The sequence below is a fragment of the Budorcas taxicolor genome, chromosome 15 (assembly GCF_023091745.1).
Source record: "Budorcas taxicolor isolate Tak-1 chromosome 15, Takin1.1, whole genome shotgun sequence".
NCBI lineage: Eukaryota > Metazoa > Chordata > Mammalia > Artiodactyla > Bovidae > Budorcas > Budorcas taxicolor.
In genome coordinates this window covers 56,160,047-56,177,993 of record NC_068924.1, presented here as the reverse complement: position 1 = coordinate 56,177,993, position 17,947 = coordinate 56,160,047, and the positions used below count along the sequence as shown (strand labels likewise).

Here is a 17,947-nt window from a genome sequence, read left to right as displayed (position 1 = left end):
TATTTATTCACTTTCCTGTTTAAACCGCTAAAGGATAAAAACATCAATGGATACTTGAAAGTGGAAGCTCTTGAAGAACTGACCAACCCAGTTCTTCTTTCCTAAGTATGTAAATGCCGGTGAAAAAGAAGACTGGGCCAGCCTTTTAATCCTAAACTGTGTATATTATTCCAAATTCTATTAAAATTAAATGTTTTCTTTCCAGTTGATTTTTTTAACTTACCACTCTTTTCTGTGTAGTAAAGGAGAATAAAATAGGTCTCCAAGGAGCTGGGTGTTTGTTTACTCTCATTCTGAAATCAGTCGCTGATCATATGTGAACATTCTCTCTAGGTTAAACGAAATGAAAGTTTAAATACACTCAGAATTAAGATTTTTTAAAAGTACAGATCACTATGGCTTTTCTCTCTCCTAATTAATGCAACTTTTCAACAATTTTTAACTTACTTGAGGACTATAGTTGTATGAACCCATCTTAGTCCTTATCCTTATCCTGCTGATAGTAGGGCTGAGGTCAGCTACCCTGATACCAGAATTTCACTCTAAACCTCAAATAGAAACCTCAGTTTCAGGCTATTGTCATCTATAAATGGATAGTCAATACATTCTATTTTATGGAAAACTGCCATTCAGGTGATTTGTTTATTTAATGCACCAGTAATATGTGATTCTGAGAATTCTTTGAACTTTTAAAGTTGTTGACTTAAAGTATCATTATCCTTCAATTAAAAATAAGTTTAAAAAATAAAAAAGACACTAAAATCCTAATATTTTTATGGTAAATTAAGTGAAATAAAGTTGTAAAAAATGTTTAAAAATGGAGAATTGATTCTTTTTTGTATTCAATATTTTAAGAAAAAGTGTTAATTTAATTAAATGGAATGACAGTTGTTGGCAAAGAAAGATTATCATCCAGAGGATGTGATTACATATATATATTTTTATATTTATACCAGATTGCCTTATAAATTGTGACCCCTCTTGAGTGTTCTTACATATTTTCCTAATTTTTTCTAGGGACTTGAACTATAATAATTTGGGGGAATTTCCTCAGGCTATTAAAGCTCTCCCCAGCCTAAAAGAGCTGTAAGTATTGCTTTCTTCTCTCTATGCCTTAATATCCCTAGAACTCACAATTTAATGTTACACCAGTGAGATTTTAGAACATCATTGTGCCATTGCATGTTCCATAATACACACACACACACACACACACACACACACACGCACGATGATACAGACTGGATTATGTCAGCTAACCTGGACAGTTTTGAGCATAGATTACTGTGTAAGTATGGATTCTAGTGAAACAAGCTATAATGTATAGTGTCTGCTTTGTAGGAGCTGTGGTCTTAGTCCCATTGGGTAGGCTGACTATGTAAAACAGACAAAGAGTAGTCTCTGGGTGGAAACAAGTGCTGAATGAATAGGATCAATAAATCACTCCAGAAAAAGACCTCACTGAGGCTTGGGGTCATTGGAAGAGACATCACCAAAGAGAAGGAATTTGACTGGACTTGAAAGAATGGAAATGTTTAGATAAATGAGAGATGAGGGGGCATTTTAGATGTTGGATTTGTCAAGGTCAGAGATAAGAATGCTCATGGTATAATTGAGATTGTATGTCATGAGTTGATGGCTAATATTCTGAGATGTGTTGCTTAAAAACTCAATGGAGGCAATGATGAGAGGGATTTTGAGGTTAGAGTACCTATGATTCTTGCAGTCTAAAGTCCTTTGAGGATGAAGCAAGCTAAAAGTATATAAAGGACCTGCCAACTAATAGGTTAAGCAGTGGGTTTAGAGAGAACTAGGTATGGTCCTGAAAAAGATAAGCTGGAATTAAAAATTTGGTTTCATCACATCGTTGAAATTTTTATGTAGTTGTTATCAGTTATATTTTATATACTACTGAATAGTAGTAGATATTTGGGTTTTACTTATTTTACAAGAGGATAAGCATTTCAAAATATTTTTCTTCGATCTTTGTAGGTTATTTCATAGTAATTCTATTTCTGTTATCCCTGATGGAGCGTTTGATGGTAATCCACTCTTAAAAACTATGTAAGTAGTTTGAAATTTTCTTTTAGTATGTTATCATGTAAAGCAGTGTCTGTACGAGGCCAAACATCTGGATGAAGAATGAAAATTCAGGCTGTTAGATATATTAACTTTGTGAACATAGACTTAGTGTTGGAGTGCTTGTGAACACATGGAAACTTTGTTTTTTTGGCTATTTTTACAGACATTTGTATGATAATCCTCTATCTTTTGTGGGGAACTCAGCATTTCACAATTTGTCTGAATTGCATTCCTTGTAAGTATTACAGAAATTTAAAAACAACCTGAATATTTATACCATTGCTTTAATGGAAAACTAGAATTTATTATTGTAACTCCAGAAAACAGTATCTTTTATTTTCTTTTCCTTTGGAGGAAGTCCAAAAGACAGTTTTGAAAATTTACAATGGTTCTTATTTATTCATGAACACCTGGTCAAAATGATCACATTTTTAGAAACTAGTCTTTTTAGGTATAGTGGTATTATAATTTTAAGCTAGTTCAAAAATAAGTTTAAAATATTATCTATGAAAATTCATTATTTTAAATTACTTTTTCTCTCACAATTTCTTAAAGAGTCATTCGTGGTGCAAGCATGGTGCAGCGGTTCCCCAATCTGACTGGAACTGTCCGTCTGGAGAGTTTGTAAGTGTGGCTCTTTGAAGTGAGGGTGTGTAAAGATAACACCACACTGGCCTGCTAGTAGGTTGCCAGTGCTTTTTGGTGATGATAATGAGTTAATGTTGATTCCTACATCCTTGCTTTGTGAATATCATGCATAGAAATGGATGGTATTGGGTTTGGAATCAGTCAGCTCAGGTAGAGTGTAGCAAAGTCTCTGAAAATATAAGGCACTAAGTAAGCACCAGATTAGAAGCAGTGCTTTAGGAGTTCAGAATTGGAGTAGTCCATGTAAGCGATCAGAAAAGGCTTTATGGAAGAGGTGAAGTGTTTCAAAATTAGATTTCACCGAGCTGGGTCTTTTATTTAGAAAAGCAGGCCTTAGTGAAATGGAGAATACTGAAAATTACTTGGCATCCATGCCGTCACTTGGTAAATATATGGGGAAACAATGGAAACGGTGAGAGATTTTATTTGGGGGGGCTCCAAAATCACTGCAGATGAAATTAAAAGATGCTTGCTCCTTGGAAGAAAAGCTATGACCAACCTGGACAGCATATTAAAAAGCAGAGACATTACTTTGCCAACAAAGGTCCATCTAGTCAAGGCTATGGTTTTTCCAGTGGTCATGTATGGATGTGAGAGTTGGACTATGAAGAAAGCTGAGTGCTGAAGAATTGATGCTTTTGAACTGTGATGTTGGAGAAGACTCTTGAGAGTCCCTTGGACTGCAAGGAGATCAAACCAGTCAATCCTAAAGAAGTCCTGAATATTCATTAGAAGGACTGATGCTAAAGCTGAAACTCCAATACTTTGGCTACCTGATGGGAAGAACTGACTCATTGGGAAAGACCCTGATGCTGGGAAAGAATGAAGGTGGGAGGAGGAGGGGATGCCAGAGGATGAGATGGTTGGATGGCATCACTGACTCGAGTTTGAGCAAGCTCTGGGAGTTAGTGATGGACAGGAAAGCCTGGCGTCCTGCAGTCCATAGGGTTGCAAAGAGTTGGACGTGCCTGAGCGGCTGAACTGAACTGATAGCCTGTGTGTGTGCTCAGTTGCTAAGTCATGTCCAGCTCTTTTGTAACTCCATGGACTATAGTCCACCAGGCTCCTCTGTATGAAATTTCTTGGGCAAGAATATTGGAGTGGGTTGCCATTTCCTTTTCCAGGGGATCTTCCCCACTCAGGGATTGAACCCGCATCTCCTTCATCTCCTGCATTGGCAGGCAGATTCTCTACTATTCAGCCATCTAGGAAGCCTAAGTATGACATTACAGATGATCAAATATAGCTAGACTTGTTTGTAATAGTATGGGGAATGATATGGAGAAATTTGGAAACTTGTTGGGCTTGTAATTTTAAAATGACAAACCTTGAACATTGAACATTTGGTTATGGCAGAGCTTCTCATTGGGTCGCCTGTGAATAGGTTGCAGGTGCATGTAAGATCTTGATGACCTCGGCCCTCCAGAAGCCACGTGGGGTCTGACGTGGCTAGGGTCTCTGCCACAAGGACCACAAGTGTGCTGCATCGGTTACAATTATCATGTATGCCAAGATGTAAGAAAAGAAGTTAGGAAGCATTGAGCTAAGGAGTTTAAATTCAACTCTCATGGCAGTTTGGAGATGTTAAAAATGTTGGATGAGGTGGTGTGAAGAGGGTAAGAAGAGAATACTAGAGCTAGAATGGTGAGGAGGCCTTGGGAATACTCCACTTCGCTAAGTGAGCGCATTTAACTATGACAGTTCTGTGTCTTCCATCCATCCCGGGAATTCCTCCGTGTGGCCTGAGATTCCTGCATCCCTGTGTGCATCATTTCACCCTTGATCTGCATAGTAGCAGTAAAAATGAAGAGGGTCAGATGCTGAGATCTACAGAAGAAAGAACAGAAATTGATGGTTGAGTGCAGACAGGGACATAGAAAGGGAGGATGGATTACTGGGCTGCACCCCACAGGTCTTTAGGGCCTGCACTTGCCCAGCTTCAAAACTGAAGAAAGAGCCCGGAGTCAGCAGTGGTTTAATGAATGGGGGAGCTCACATGTCTGAAGCAAGATCCTGGGGCAACACCCCACCAGCACCCAGCTGACAGGACAAGGTGCAGTTTTTGCTCCCCAGTGTGGTGGAGGGGAAGGGGAAATCACCAGTTATATTGATAGGAATAGACATCAGGTTGGCTCAACAGTTACCGGGGAAACCAGCAGAGGGGGTACACCCTTCAGTGTCCCAGGCCTGGGGCAAGTATGTTGGAAGGCCAGTTATGTGAGTAGCATGTAGGTGAAGCAGGTACTGGTTGGGCTGGGGTTGTACAGAGAGCCAAGAGAGCAGCCATTTTGAGGGGCCTGATCATACAGGGATTAAAGGAAAATTTCAGAATATTGAGTCAGGTTGATTGAAATAGTAGACAGAATCAAGATTTGAGGGGCAGGAAAATAACTTGGTTTCAAATATTTTGGGTGTGAGGGGTGACAAACTTGCAGGTGACCATGGTCAGCTGTAACTATGGATTCATTTTTTTCTGTTGGTCCACATGAGAACTCAAGCTTTTCCCCTGGACACTATGAACATCTTATCACAAAACTTCTCTGCATTAGAGGGTTCGTTCCTCTTCCCACTTTAGGGAGTGGTTAGGCAGTGGGATACATAGACTCTAGTCCATATGCAAATACGCGAATGTGTACTTTTCTCTGTGAGAACAGCATTTTGTTTACCATCTCAACTCGAATCATTTCTTAGACAAACAAATGTTTCTCCACAGGACCTTGACAGGTACGAAGATAAGCAGCATACCCAGTAATTTGTGCCAGGAACAGAAGAGGCTTAGGACTTTGTAAGCTGGATTCCTCTTCCCCTGTCCTGCTTTTCTTTGATGTATCTCACATAGGTTGAGTTTTATTTTTAATAAACTGTGTTCATTTGGTGACACTATGGTATAATTAGCCCTTATTCGTTCCCTTCATGAAAATGAGCAGGTGTTCTGGTTTCTCCCTGGGTAGGTAAAGTTTATTTGAGTTTTGTTTTACAGTCATGTGTATGTCTCCCATCTTGTGACTCTACTTTGAATAAAGTGAAACCATACTGGGCCCTTTCTTGATTTCTTTTCCTTTATCCTGACCCCTCATCCTGATTCTAGTTGCCCCAGGGTAGTTACCTCTCTGTATGCTGCTCTTTCACCATAACCTAAGTAAGAGCCCAAATCTTTCTTGGATCAGAAACCAACTAAGCACTGGAGCTTTCCAAAATCTTGAAGCTGCCCTGAAAATGAAAAGTAAATAAAACATGAAAAAAGGTCACAAAAACAGTTAAGTTACTAAGTTGTTAATAAGTGTTCAGTGGCAAGAGATACTAACAAAATAAGTGACTGATCAAGCAAGCAAGTAATTAAATGGTGTCATGGAGTATCAAACACAACGATATCATTGAGAGAAAACTGTAGTGGGATTAACAGAGCTAACTAGTCCCCATTTTTTATTTAATATAAGTATTTTTTAAAATATGAGTGCACACACCACTCCTCTTCTAGCTTTTTAATTAAATAACATGGGCATTATTTATGGTATAGCAATATTATAAAATTATAGATTTAAAAATCCATATCTCTACCAAGTGAACATAATTAACTTTTGTGTATTTCCTGTACTATATTTTTCATATTTATTTTATATTCTTAATGTTTTAAAATATTTTATATTGTCTATACTCAATATTATGTTCTCCAAGTTTGCCCATTTTAAGTTTGTTCTATCTCTAAGGTACTCTGGAAAGCTTACAAGTGTAAGGAAAACAAAGTTTCTTTTCTTGCTCAGCCATATCTCTTTATAACAGATCTTAGCTTCATGAGACAATACTTGTCTTTACTACATACAATACATTCAATTTCATTTTTAAAGTATTTGATGCTTCTGAGTACAGCTGTTTTAATATAGTATTCTGATAACATAAAATTAATTGATCGTTTTCCATTTGCATTTTAAGGGACTTGTCTTACAACAGTATAAAAGACCTTCCAAGCTTTAATGGTTGCCATGCTCTGGAAGAAATGTAAGTTGGTCTTTGACTTACTTTTTTTGCTGTGGTCTACTGTTAACTCATTGAGCCTTTCTTATTGTAAATAAATGACTTTCATATTAAGGTCTTAGAAATTCACTTAATCAGGTGTTCCTGTGAATAAATGTTCAGGGGCACCAGGTATGTTCATGTGACTAGCACTTACTGGGCACCTATCTGTCAGACAATCTGTGAGACTGTATGGGAGGAGGGCAGTAGGAAAAACCAGCCAAACAAAAACTGGTCCAGGTGTGGATGTCTACCATGTAGCTATATAATATAGCTCTGGAGGGAGTTGACTGGGAGGTCAAGAAAGGGAGGAACTAATACTCCCATGTTTTATAATATCTCCTCCTTCCTCTGACCTTCTTTCTGCAGTGCTTGACATGGTTATATTGTCTTGGGTCCTTTTTTCTTTTTCTTTTTCTAATAGACTTTTTTTTTTTTTTTTTTTGAGCAGCTTTAAATTCATAAAAGTATTGAACAAAAGGTTCAGAGATTTCCTATATTCCCCACCTTCATATGTACATAGCCTACCCCAAGTCAACATTCCCCACCAAAATAGGATTCTGTTATAATTTATGAACCTACACTGACACATCCTTATCAGCCTGAATACATAGTTTAATTAGGGTTAATTGGTATTGAACATTCTATGGATTTGGACAAATGTATAATGACATGTGTTAATTATTATAGTATTATACAGAGTCATTTCACCACCCTAAGATTTGGAAACTACTGTTTTTTTCCTTGTCTCCATCATTTTGACTTTTCCAAAAGGTCATTTAGCTGGAATCATAGTATGTAGCTTTTCTAGACTGTCTTCTTTCACTTAGTCATATGCAACTAGTGCTATTCCATATCTTTTGAAAGCTTGATAGTGTCCTGGGTCCTTTCTCCTGTGTTGTTTTCCTGCACTCACTCCTGAGTAGGGTTGGTGAGGAATTTAGATAGTGTGCCTTAACTGTTAGGTTCATTTTGGGTGTAATACCAATTAGTCTAGTCCTTTCATCCTTCAGATGAGGCAACAACTGTTCTCTTTACTTTCAACAAGATGAATTACTGTTACTTGTGAATGAATATTTAAACTTCGAAAAAGTTAATTAAGAAATGTTATTTTTCAAAATAGAAAATATTTTCTCGTTTTTCTCTTTTTTTTTTACCTTTTATCTTATTCTTTTTTTAGTTCTTTGCAGCGAAATCAGATCCACAAAATAAAGGAAGACACTTTTCAAGGCCTGACATCCCTAAAAATTCTGTAAGTTCCTCTATGATTATCAGAGGCAAATAAAATTGTTGTCAAGCTGTAAATTAATATATCATTACAATTCCCATGTTAGTAAATATACTTAAATATGATTTATTATGCATAAATACTATTTTTCAAACTTTACCATGTGGTACTTTAATTTCTTTTCAGTGTTTTTTTTTTTTTTTAACCTTAGCTAATTTATGAAATTTGTGAGTCAAAAGAATATAACGTGTATAGCTTGAGGAATGCACCTTGTGTATTTTCAGGTCATAGTAGTGAAGTTTGCCACCTCTTTAGGTGATGGGTGGGCATACTATAGGCTGTGTGTTACAGCCAACCTGCTTACTGTTTCTGTCAATAAAGTTTTATTAGAACACAGCCATGCCCTTTGGTTAAGTATTGTCTAAAGCTGTTTTCACCGTGCAATGGCGTAGTCAAATAGTTGCAGTAGAGACCATGTGACCCCCAGAGGTGAAGAATATTTACTGTCTGGTGCTCTACAGAAGAGGTTTGCTGACCCCTGTACTGGTGTCTATCATGACAAACACAGCTAATGTGCAGCAGACACACTCATTTAAAAAGTGATTTGTATTGAAGGACATATTTGTGACTCGTACTCTATTAAGCACTTGGGAATATAGAGATGACTAAGACAAACCGTGTCACTGCCTTCATGCAATGCAGAAGACACAGTACACTTAAATAGGAAACTTTTTTTTAATATAGAAAAAAATTGGAAACAATTGACAATGAATTGAAATTACAGATACTAATATATCATGTTTTCCGGTAGATCCCCATTAAGAAATCACTCGTGTCCTACTAGAAAAATACTTTATTGGTAGTTGGGTTTCTGGATCTTGCCTTGTGGCAGGCTTCCTGTGGGTCTGGGCAGTAATAGGGAAAGGGACCGACTCCCAGAGGCAGTCACTTCCAGAGCACCGATAAGTGACAACAATGCAAAGCTACCCTGCTTTGTCATGATTTGGAACCAAGTCTGTCGAATTTTCCTGTTATCCAGGACATGTGTCATGGAATGAATTTATCCTATCTTTAAATTTCCATTAAGGCTCCCTGTAAGTGTGACTGCAGATTTTAATTCTGTAATATCAGAATTCCACAGGGTGTGTTCCTGAATGTAATATGTGGCTCTGGTGTTGATATGGATTTTTTTTTTTCCTGCTTGGGGGAAAAATGATATCTGAAGCCCTTCTGGAATGCTCTTGTTTGCGTATTGATTCTTTGTCTTCCCGAAGGGCCTTATCACTAACCTTTGAGAATGCAAACAACACTAAGCCTGTTTTTATTTTCAGCTTTGTCAGGAGCTGTGCTTTTCCTCACCTAGTTAATCGTACCAGAAGCTATATCATATCATTTGTATTTTTGAACTGGTACCAGAGTGATAAGGAGGAGAAAATTCACAAATGTTTTGAAACAGATGCCAACTGAAATTACTCCTCCCTGGAACACATTCCAAGAAATAGATTGTTATGAAGGGGAGGCCTTCAACATAAATATTAAAAATGTTGTTGAACAGGATTAAAGATCTTTGTTATTTTATCAGGGTTATTATGACTGCAGCAGATCCTAAAGTGTAGTCAAAGTAATTGCATTTAGAGTTTATTTGAAAGGAGTTAACAATTTATTTTTATGATTGCAGAGATCTTAGTAGAAACCTGATCCATGAAATTGATGACAGAGCTTTTGCCAAGCTTGGGTCAATAACAAACTTGTAAGTTTCATGCAACGATTTCATGAAAGTAGTGAATAGTCTACAGAAACTTGTGTTTTAGCATTACCTACCCAAATCATCTTTCTGTTGAGTGTTCCTTTGTATAAATGCTAATCTGCTATCATGTAGTGACAGCTTCTGAAATGGTTTTTCCTCACCTAAACTTCTTCTTAAAGCTCTAGTATTTATGATGTTAATACATGTACAGACTTGTGTTTTAGGAGTTAATTTGAAGTCTTATTCACATTTTAGAGATGTAAGTTTCAATGAATTAACTTCATTTCCAACGGAAGGCCTAAATGGGCTAAATCAACTGAAACTTGTGGGCAACTTCAAGCTGAAAGAAGCCTTAGCAGCAAAAGACTTTGTTAATCTCAGGTGTGTTTTTCTTTTTTGTGAAAGTTTTGGTAGGCCTTCAGATTATAGAGTATCCTGGTTTTTCTTTTTTCTTTTCTTTTCTTTTTTTTTTTTTTTTGCTGTGGTTCCCAGATTTTCAACCTCAATCCTCACAAATTTGGAAAAAAATAGAGCACTATTCCATTGTTGTTGAGAACATGAACTGTAGCCTGTGATGCTGTCAAAGAGATAATATAGCCCTTCATCAGAATGGTTTTATGTATAATGGGATTTATCATTTGCAACAAGATAGCAGAAACCACTTGTGAGCCTATAGAAAACTGATACAATGTGAAATACTTCATAGAGACAGAGTTAGAGCAGGGACCTCATTAGACATAGTAGAGAGAGGGCTTGGGAATATTATCATGGGAGAAGAGAATAAATATTTTCATTATACTTATATGAGAATGTGAATTCGTTTAATGGTGTAAAGTCACAAATGAACTGGAATGTTAATTTTAATGAAACTACCAGTTTCATATGATACATGGGGTGTGGTTAATTCATTTATAAAAGGAGTCTGATAAGATTTTTTTTTAATTGCAGTATTACTATTAAGCTTTAAAGATGGCTTGATTCAAATTCAGTTTTTCAAAGCATACCTTATCTAATTGGAGAAACTCATGGTGTCCCCTGATACTAGAGCCTTTTGTTTTCAACAAATGAGGAAACCAAGTCCAGAGAGGATAAGGACCAGTTTAAAGTATTTACCTTTCACAAAACAAAAGCATGTCTGTGAAGTTGGTATTTCAGTATTGCCATTTTTTTTTGCCATTTTTTTTCCAGGTCTTTATCTGTACCATATGCTTATCAGTGCTGTGCATTTTGGGGTTGTGACTCTTATGCACATTCAAACACAGAAGATAACAGCCTGCAAGACCACAGTGGGTCAAAGGATAAAGGCAAGTGCATGAACTTTTAAAAACAGAACACTCTTTACAGCATTAATCAAAGTCTGTGTTATTGTAATCAGTTTGTGAAGGATCAATATGAAATCTGTGGAGAAAAAATGGCTTTTCTGTACTGTGTTCCTGACATCTTTAATATGTTATTAAGTGTGGTGCACACTGAACTTATATCATGTACAAGAGAAAACACTGCTGGAAAAGTGTTGTAATCTTTTAATCTGCCTGCAGCTTGAATTGAACAGTTTGTATTATATGTGCAGGTCTCAGTGATGTGGCAGGTGTCACCAGCAGTGCTGAAAATGAGGAACACAGTCAAATCATTATCCACTGCACACCCTCGGCAGGTAAGCACAGTACATTTGGCTGCAGTTTCTTGCTTTAAACTTCCAGGGATAAATGTGATTTCTGTAACAGAGGTAGGACTAGATGATTTCGTAAGACCTGATTCACCTGTGGTCTGTATACCAGGAGCTTAGGCATCTCTTGCAGAATCTCAGGCCAGACCCATGACTCAGAATCTTCGTGTTAACAAGCTCCCCAGATGGGGGTTGCACACGTTAAGGATGGAGAGGTACTTTCTTCATGCAACTCTAACCCTGGGATAGTTCTAGAAGTTACTGATCAATAAGGACTTTTAGTGTTATCCTTTTATTTTTTAAATGCAACCTTGTCTACTTCTCTATTTTACTTCACTGAACTTTAGACTTGGGAGAGTTACTAAACTGAAACCACAATTTAGTATTAGGTCGTGACTGTGATATCCTGCCTAATCTATCAGAGAAGATGGGTTTATAATTTTACTGTTAAAAAAAATTTAAATGGCTAAGTTGTGTGCTATGAAGTAGATTCCTATTTAATCACACTGGATGTTCTGAACATTAGTTTATAACTCAGAATCATAAGTATTATGGATTCTTTAATGATTACTACTGAATTGGTGAGCTTCAGAGGCTGTGTATGTGTTCCTTTAATACTTAACACAGTTCCTGGTGTAGAGAATAAGTTTATAGCAATCAGATGAGTGAATGGGGGTGGATGGGGTTGACCAGAATCTTTTATAAAATCTATAAGAGGTATTGATGGTTAGAAGTCAAGGGCTGTAGTTCACTCTCTTGTTTGCTGGGGTTTTTGTATTGGACTTAAGGAAGGGAAAGTCTTTATTAAAGGGGAGTCTAGACATGAATATGCAGAGATTCCATTTCTTTCTTTCTGATTTTAAACTTTGGGGGTCAGCCAGGAGGAAAGTTGGTCTGAGCTCATCTCCTCAGGTGGCAATAGGAGTGAATGGCAAACCTATTTCCCCAACTCCACTCCGACGTAGTAACACAGAGACAGCCATGCGGTGATGCAAGCAGGAGTGAAGAGAGCAGGAACCTTCTTTTAAAACTGGAGGAGGCAGCAGGTTTCCAAGACAGAGGAGTGGAGCCGACTTCCCAGGCCCTTGAGGGAAAGTAATTCCACCCACTAGTCAAACACTTTCCGAAGGGTGTCCTATTCTCCCGGGTCATGTGAGCTACTCCTTGTTCCTTGTAGAAGGATGAGTTCAGATTCAGAGATAAAGGCAAAAGCTTCCTCTTCATACTTCCCTGAGCGGGGAGGATAAAAAAATTAACTGGAAAAAAAATTTTTTTTATAAGTTTCTTCAGTCAAATTGATATAAATAGTGCAGCTCAGGCTTGTTAGGTCTGTGAATATCTCAGTGATAAAGACACTTTACAGGATGTATCAAACACATTTTCTTGTGCTCTGCAGACAACATTTTGTTTTTCTTTACTAACCTTTAAATAAAACAGTTGTCATTTGGGACATAACTAGCATGCCAAAGTCAGTTGCTAGAACATGCAACTCAGCTACTAAATTAGTTTTTGCAGTTCTAGTTTAAGTGATGCAGGGTGTTATTGGGCATAGTTTTACATGATTTGTTAACATCAAGGTAATTTAGCTCTCACTGTACTATTTTGTTCAATGACCTCTGTCAGGTCTACCAAACACTTTGAAATCTCTGCATGAAAAATAGGGCTAATTATATTTATCTTAGCCTGCTTCATCAGATTGCTTTTGAAGGCTGTAAGAAGTGTGTATAAAATATATGTTACATATATATATCATATATAATTATTATAAAATATATTAGGAACTGGGAAGAAAGACGATAAGGACCTAACATTTTTTGAAGTCCAACTATGTACCCAGTAGCCTGCTGAAATACCTTGTATGTGTAATTTTATTTAAGCTACACAATGCTATGAAATAGGTATCATTATCCACAAGTGGGAAAATGAAATTTATAGAGGTTTAAGCTGCCTTCTTAAAAGTAGCAAGTTATAAACCCTAAACTCAAACCCTAGTTTATCCGATTCTAAGCCCCATATGAAGTAACTTTCACATACTAGTCACTGTCCTATGTATATTAACTTTAGTAAGAGAAAAAGTGAGAATTTTCCTTTAAATATCACTGTATGACTTTGCCAAGTAGTTAATAAAATAAATAAATATATATTAAGATGATGTATTAAAATAAATTTTTAAATAGCCTAGTCCAATGATTAGATGCCTAAGAAATGATAATCTTTTCAGTTTGGGTCAATTCACTTTGGTAGTAGATTAATTATTCTATTAATAGTTTCTCAAGCCATATCTTACGGAAGATAGTCTTTTATAAACTGTCTTTTCTCTCTTTCATTTTAGGTGCTTTTAAGCCCTGCGAATACTTGCTGGGAAGTTGGATGATCCGTCTTACTGTGTGGTTCATTTTCTTGGTGGCATTGTTTTTCAACCTGCTTGTCATTTTAACAACATTTGCATCTTGTACATCAGTGCCTTCCTCCAAATTGTTTATAGGCCTGATTTCTGTGTCTAACTTATTCATGGGCGCTTATACTGGAATCTTAACTTTTCTGGATGCTGTGTCCTGGGGCCGATTTGCTGAATTTGGCATTTGGTGGGAGATAGGCAGTGGCTGCAAAATAGCTGGGTTTCTTGCTGTTTTCTCCTCAGAAAGCACCATATTTTTATTAATGTTAGCAGCCGTCGAAAGAAGCTTATCTGCAAAAGATATGATGAAAAATGGGAAAAGCAGTCACCTCAAGCAGTTCCGGATTGCTGCCCTTTTGGCTTTTCTGGGGGCCGCAGTGGCAGGCTGTTTCCCCCTTTTCCATAGAGGGGAGTATTCCGCATCCCCTCTGTGCTTGCCATTTCCCACGGGAGAAACCCCATCATTAGGGTTTACCGTAACTTTAGTGCTGTTAAACTCACTAGCATTTTTATTAATGGCCATTATCTACACTAAACTCTACTGCAACTTGGAAAAAGAAGACCTTTCCGAGAACTCACACTCTAGCATGATTAAGCATGTCGCTTGGCTCATCTTCACCAACTGCATCTTTTTCTGCCCCGTGGCGTTTTTCTCTTTCGCGCCATTGATCACCGCCATCTCGATCAGCCCCGAAATAATGAAGTCTGTTACTCTGATATTTTTCCCATTGCCTGCTTGCCTGAATCCAGTCCTCTATGTCTTCTTCAACCCAAAGTTTAAAGAAGACTGGAAGTTACTGAAGCGCCATGTTACCAAGAAAAGCGGATCGGCCTCAGTTTCCATCAGCAGCCAAGCTGGTTGTGTGGAGCAGGATTTTTACTACGACTGCGGCATGTACTCACATCTGCAGGGCAACCTGACTGTGTGTGACTGCTGCGAAGCCTTCCTGTTGACAAAGCCAGTGTCCTGCAAACACTTAATAAAATCACACAGCTGTCCTGCCTTGACAGTGGGTTCTTGCCAAAGGCCAGACGGCTATTGGTCCGACTGTGGCACGCAGTCCGCCCACTCGGATTATGCCGACGAAGAAGATTCCTTTGTCTCAGACAGTTCTGACCAGGTTCAGGCTTGCGGAAGAGCCTGTTTCTATCAGAGTCGAGGATTTCCTTTGGTGCGCTATGCTTACAATCTCCCAAGAGTTAAAGACTGAATCCATGTGTTTGTTTCTCCCATCAACCAAAATCACAGTGTTTATAAGAATGAACCCTAGTCTGATCTCTCATCTGGGAAGCACTTCAGTGATCACTGCCTGGTGTCACTTAGAAGAAGGAGAAAGGTGGCAGTTATTTCTTCAACCAGACCTTTGCAAAGGACAAGTGCCTGAACTATGGATTGATGACAAAATGCAGTGTCCAAGCAATGTGTAGTCTATTTGAAACAAATAGTTAACTTGAAAAAGATTTTATGTATATCATAGCAATGTAACGTTGGGTTTTTCTGATCCATAAGGAGCAAATTTATACCTGTTTCTGAATTAAGCACAAGATAGAAAACAGCTGTTAATATTTTTAAAGAATATTTTAAATGGTGATTTTATATAATTGAAGAAAAAGGCTTGCTAATTTTACCTAATGTTTCATCATTAATCTCAGGACAACTTACTGCAGGGCCAAAAGAAAAACGTGGAGGGGAATCATTTCCCAGACAGGACTATGAGAGTGGATGTAGGCACTAAATTCTTGCATTTTTCTAATCCATCTCTGACATAATAGAATCATCAATTTTGTGTAAGAGATTTAAATCTAAAACCTGATGTTTTTAAAACAATATTAACAACTGTTAGATTTTAAAAGAATAACTGAACACATTTGTCTTCAGTCATTATGCATTGCTTTGTGTTGATCACAGTAATTTTTTCTTCAGTGCTTTGTGATCATACTATTAGGAAAAAGTAAAGGGCTCATTGCTGTGTGATTTTAGTAGATTTGGCTAAACTACTAACAGGGGATTTTAAAAGTATCTGAGGGACTTGATGGCTCTGTATAATGTTCTCCCTGGAGAAGGCAATGGCACCCCACTCCAGTATGCTTCCCTGGAAAAAACCCATGGATGGAGGAGCCTGGTAGACTGCAGTCCATGGGGCCGCATGGAGTCGGACACGACTGAGCGACTTCACTTTCACGTTTCACTTTCATGCATTGGAGAAGGAAATGGCAACCCACTCCAGTGTTCTTGCCTAGAGAATCCCAGGGACGGGGGAGCCTGGTGGGCTGCCGTCCATTAGGTCGCACAGAGTCAGACACGACTGAAGTGACTTAGCAGCAGCAGCAGCAGCAGTATAATGTTCTCATGGATAAAACTCTTCCTAATATCATTGGCTCTATCAGTATTTTTCAGTTCCGTTGGTATGTGATCTACCTGTAGCTTGGATTGTACAGAAAGTAAATTGTGGCAAATGGTTTCAACTAAGGTAGAAGAAATCAGGAGTAATTATGACACAAAGCACTTAGATTTATTTCTTAGTGAGCTAGATTCTCCTGAACATATGCTCTTACGTGGACGCTACCATATATTTTCCCTTCCTTTGATTTACAAGAGCCTGTACAACAGCTCTGAAACTGTTCTTGTGAGACAAGACAAATATGTCACTAAGGAAAAAAAAAGGCATAAAGCTTAGGCCTATGTCTTTAAAAATTAAAAATTCTACTTGATAGTCATCTATGGACTTTTGACATGTCATTATGTGGAGTCTTAAAGTTATAAATGTTCAATATATTTTTTGAACAATATGCTAAATCAATAGCAAATCCACTGCCATATTAGTTGTTCATGAGATACTAAAAAACATTAAGCTAGATTGCAGTTTAATAATTAAACTGTATATAATGTGCATATAATGAATTTTTATCTTATGTAAATTATTTTTAGAACACAAGTTGGGAAATGTGGCTTCTGTTCATTTTGTTTAATTAAAGCTACCTCCTAAACTATAGTGGCTGCCAGTAGCAGAATGTTAAATTGTGGTTTATATACTTTTTGCATTGTAAATACTCTTGGTTGTACATTGTCAGTGTAATAAAAACAGAATCTTTGTATATCAAAATCACGTAGTTTGTATAAAATGTGGGAGGGATTTATTTACAGTGTGTTGTAATTTTGTAAGGCCAACTATCCACAAGTTTTTAAAATTGCCATCATGTTTGTATATTTACACATCTGATAAATATTAAATCATAACTTGGTAAAAAAATCTAGCTAAAAGTTTTTTTCTTCAAAAGTCATGTTACTGAATACTTTCATTGGATTCATTTAAACAATAGAATAGCAGATATTTAAATTATGTGGTAAACTGTGTTATACATATGATAGGAAACATTGTATGCAGTGTGTTGAATCATTAAACTTTCTGGAAAGCAATCTATTTTGCCTTAATTTATAACTAGCTATATGAATGAATTTGTTTTAGTGTTAAACTAAGCAAATTGAAGTAAAATATTTTTAAGAGGTCTAGAAGAAATGTTGGGAGAACACTTCGCTGAAATTTAGAAGTAAGGCTTTATTGTATCTTAAGTCTGAACAATACTCATGGAAAACAAAGTATGAAATTTAAGAGGATACCCTCAATTAGATCTTATTTAAAAGCAAATGATTTTTTTTTTTTTAAAGAAATTGCATATTCCAGATACAGGCAATTGCCAAAATGCAGTAGTCCTCCCTTTCTTGTCTTATCTGAGGTTTCACTTTCCATAATTTTAGTTGCCCAGTCAACCATGGTCCAAAAATGGAAAATTAAAATGGAAAATTCTAGAAATAAAGTCATAAGTTTTAAATTGTGTGCCTTTCTGAGTAGTGTGATGAAATCTTGCACTCCTATTCTGAAACGAATCATCCCTTATCCAGTATTTGCTGTCCGTTAGTCACTTAGTAGCCATCTCTGACTCAGCGCTTGTGTTCAAGTAATGGCCCCAAAGCATGAGAATAGTGATGCTGGTAATTTGGATATTCTCTTACTGTACCTAATTGATAAATAAAACTGCTATATTTAAAATGGATAACCAATAAGGACCTACTCTATAGCACAGGGAACTCTGCTCGATCTTATGTGGCAGCCTGGATAGGAGGGGAGTTTGAGGAAGAATGGATACATGTATATGAATGGCTGAGTC

At 37.2% G+C, this 17,947-nt stretch overlaps 1 protein-coding gene across 1 annotated transcript in view; it reads left to right on the top strand.

Annotated features, from left to right (window-relative positions):
• The window catches only part of LGR4 (leucine rich repeat containing G protein-coupled receptor 4), a 102,239-nt gene extending 87,234 nt beyond the window's left edge, over window positions 1-15,005 (top strand). The window contains exons 7-18 of the mRNA XM_052652851.1: window positions 1,018-1,086; window positions 1,993-2,064; window positions 2,246-2,317; window positions 2,638-2,706; window positions 5,444-5,515; window positions 6,661-6,726; window positions 7,922-7,993; window positions 9,648-9,719; window positions 9,972-10,097; window positions 10,905-11,020; window positions 11,287-11,370; window positions 13,715-15,005. Of these exons, the coding sequence (XP_052508811.1) occupies window positions 1,018-1,086; window positions 1,993-2,064; window positions 2,246-2,317; window positions 2,638-2,706; window positions 5,444-5,515; window positions 6,661-6,726; window positions 7,922-7,993; window positions 9,648-9,719; window positions 9,972-10,097; window positions 10,905-11,020; window positions 11,287-11,370; window positions 13,715-14,991 (2,167 nt within the window). The 3' untranslated portion in view covers window positions 14,992-15,005. The remainder of the gene's footprint in view (window positions 1-1,017; window positions 1,087-1,992; window positions 2,065-2,245; window positions 2,318-2,637; window positions 2,707-5,443; window positions 5,516-6,660; window positions 6,727-7,921; window positions 7,994-9,647; window positions 9,720-9,971; window positions 10,098-10,904; window positions 11,021-11,286; window positions 11,371-13,714) is intronic.
• Window positions 15,006-17,947: the final 2,942 nt, after the last annotated feature.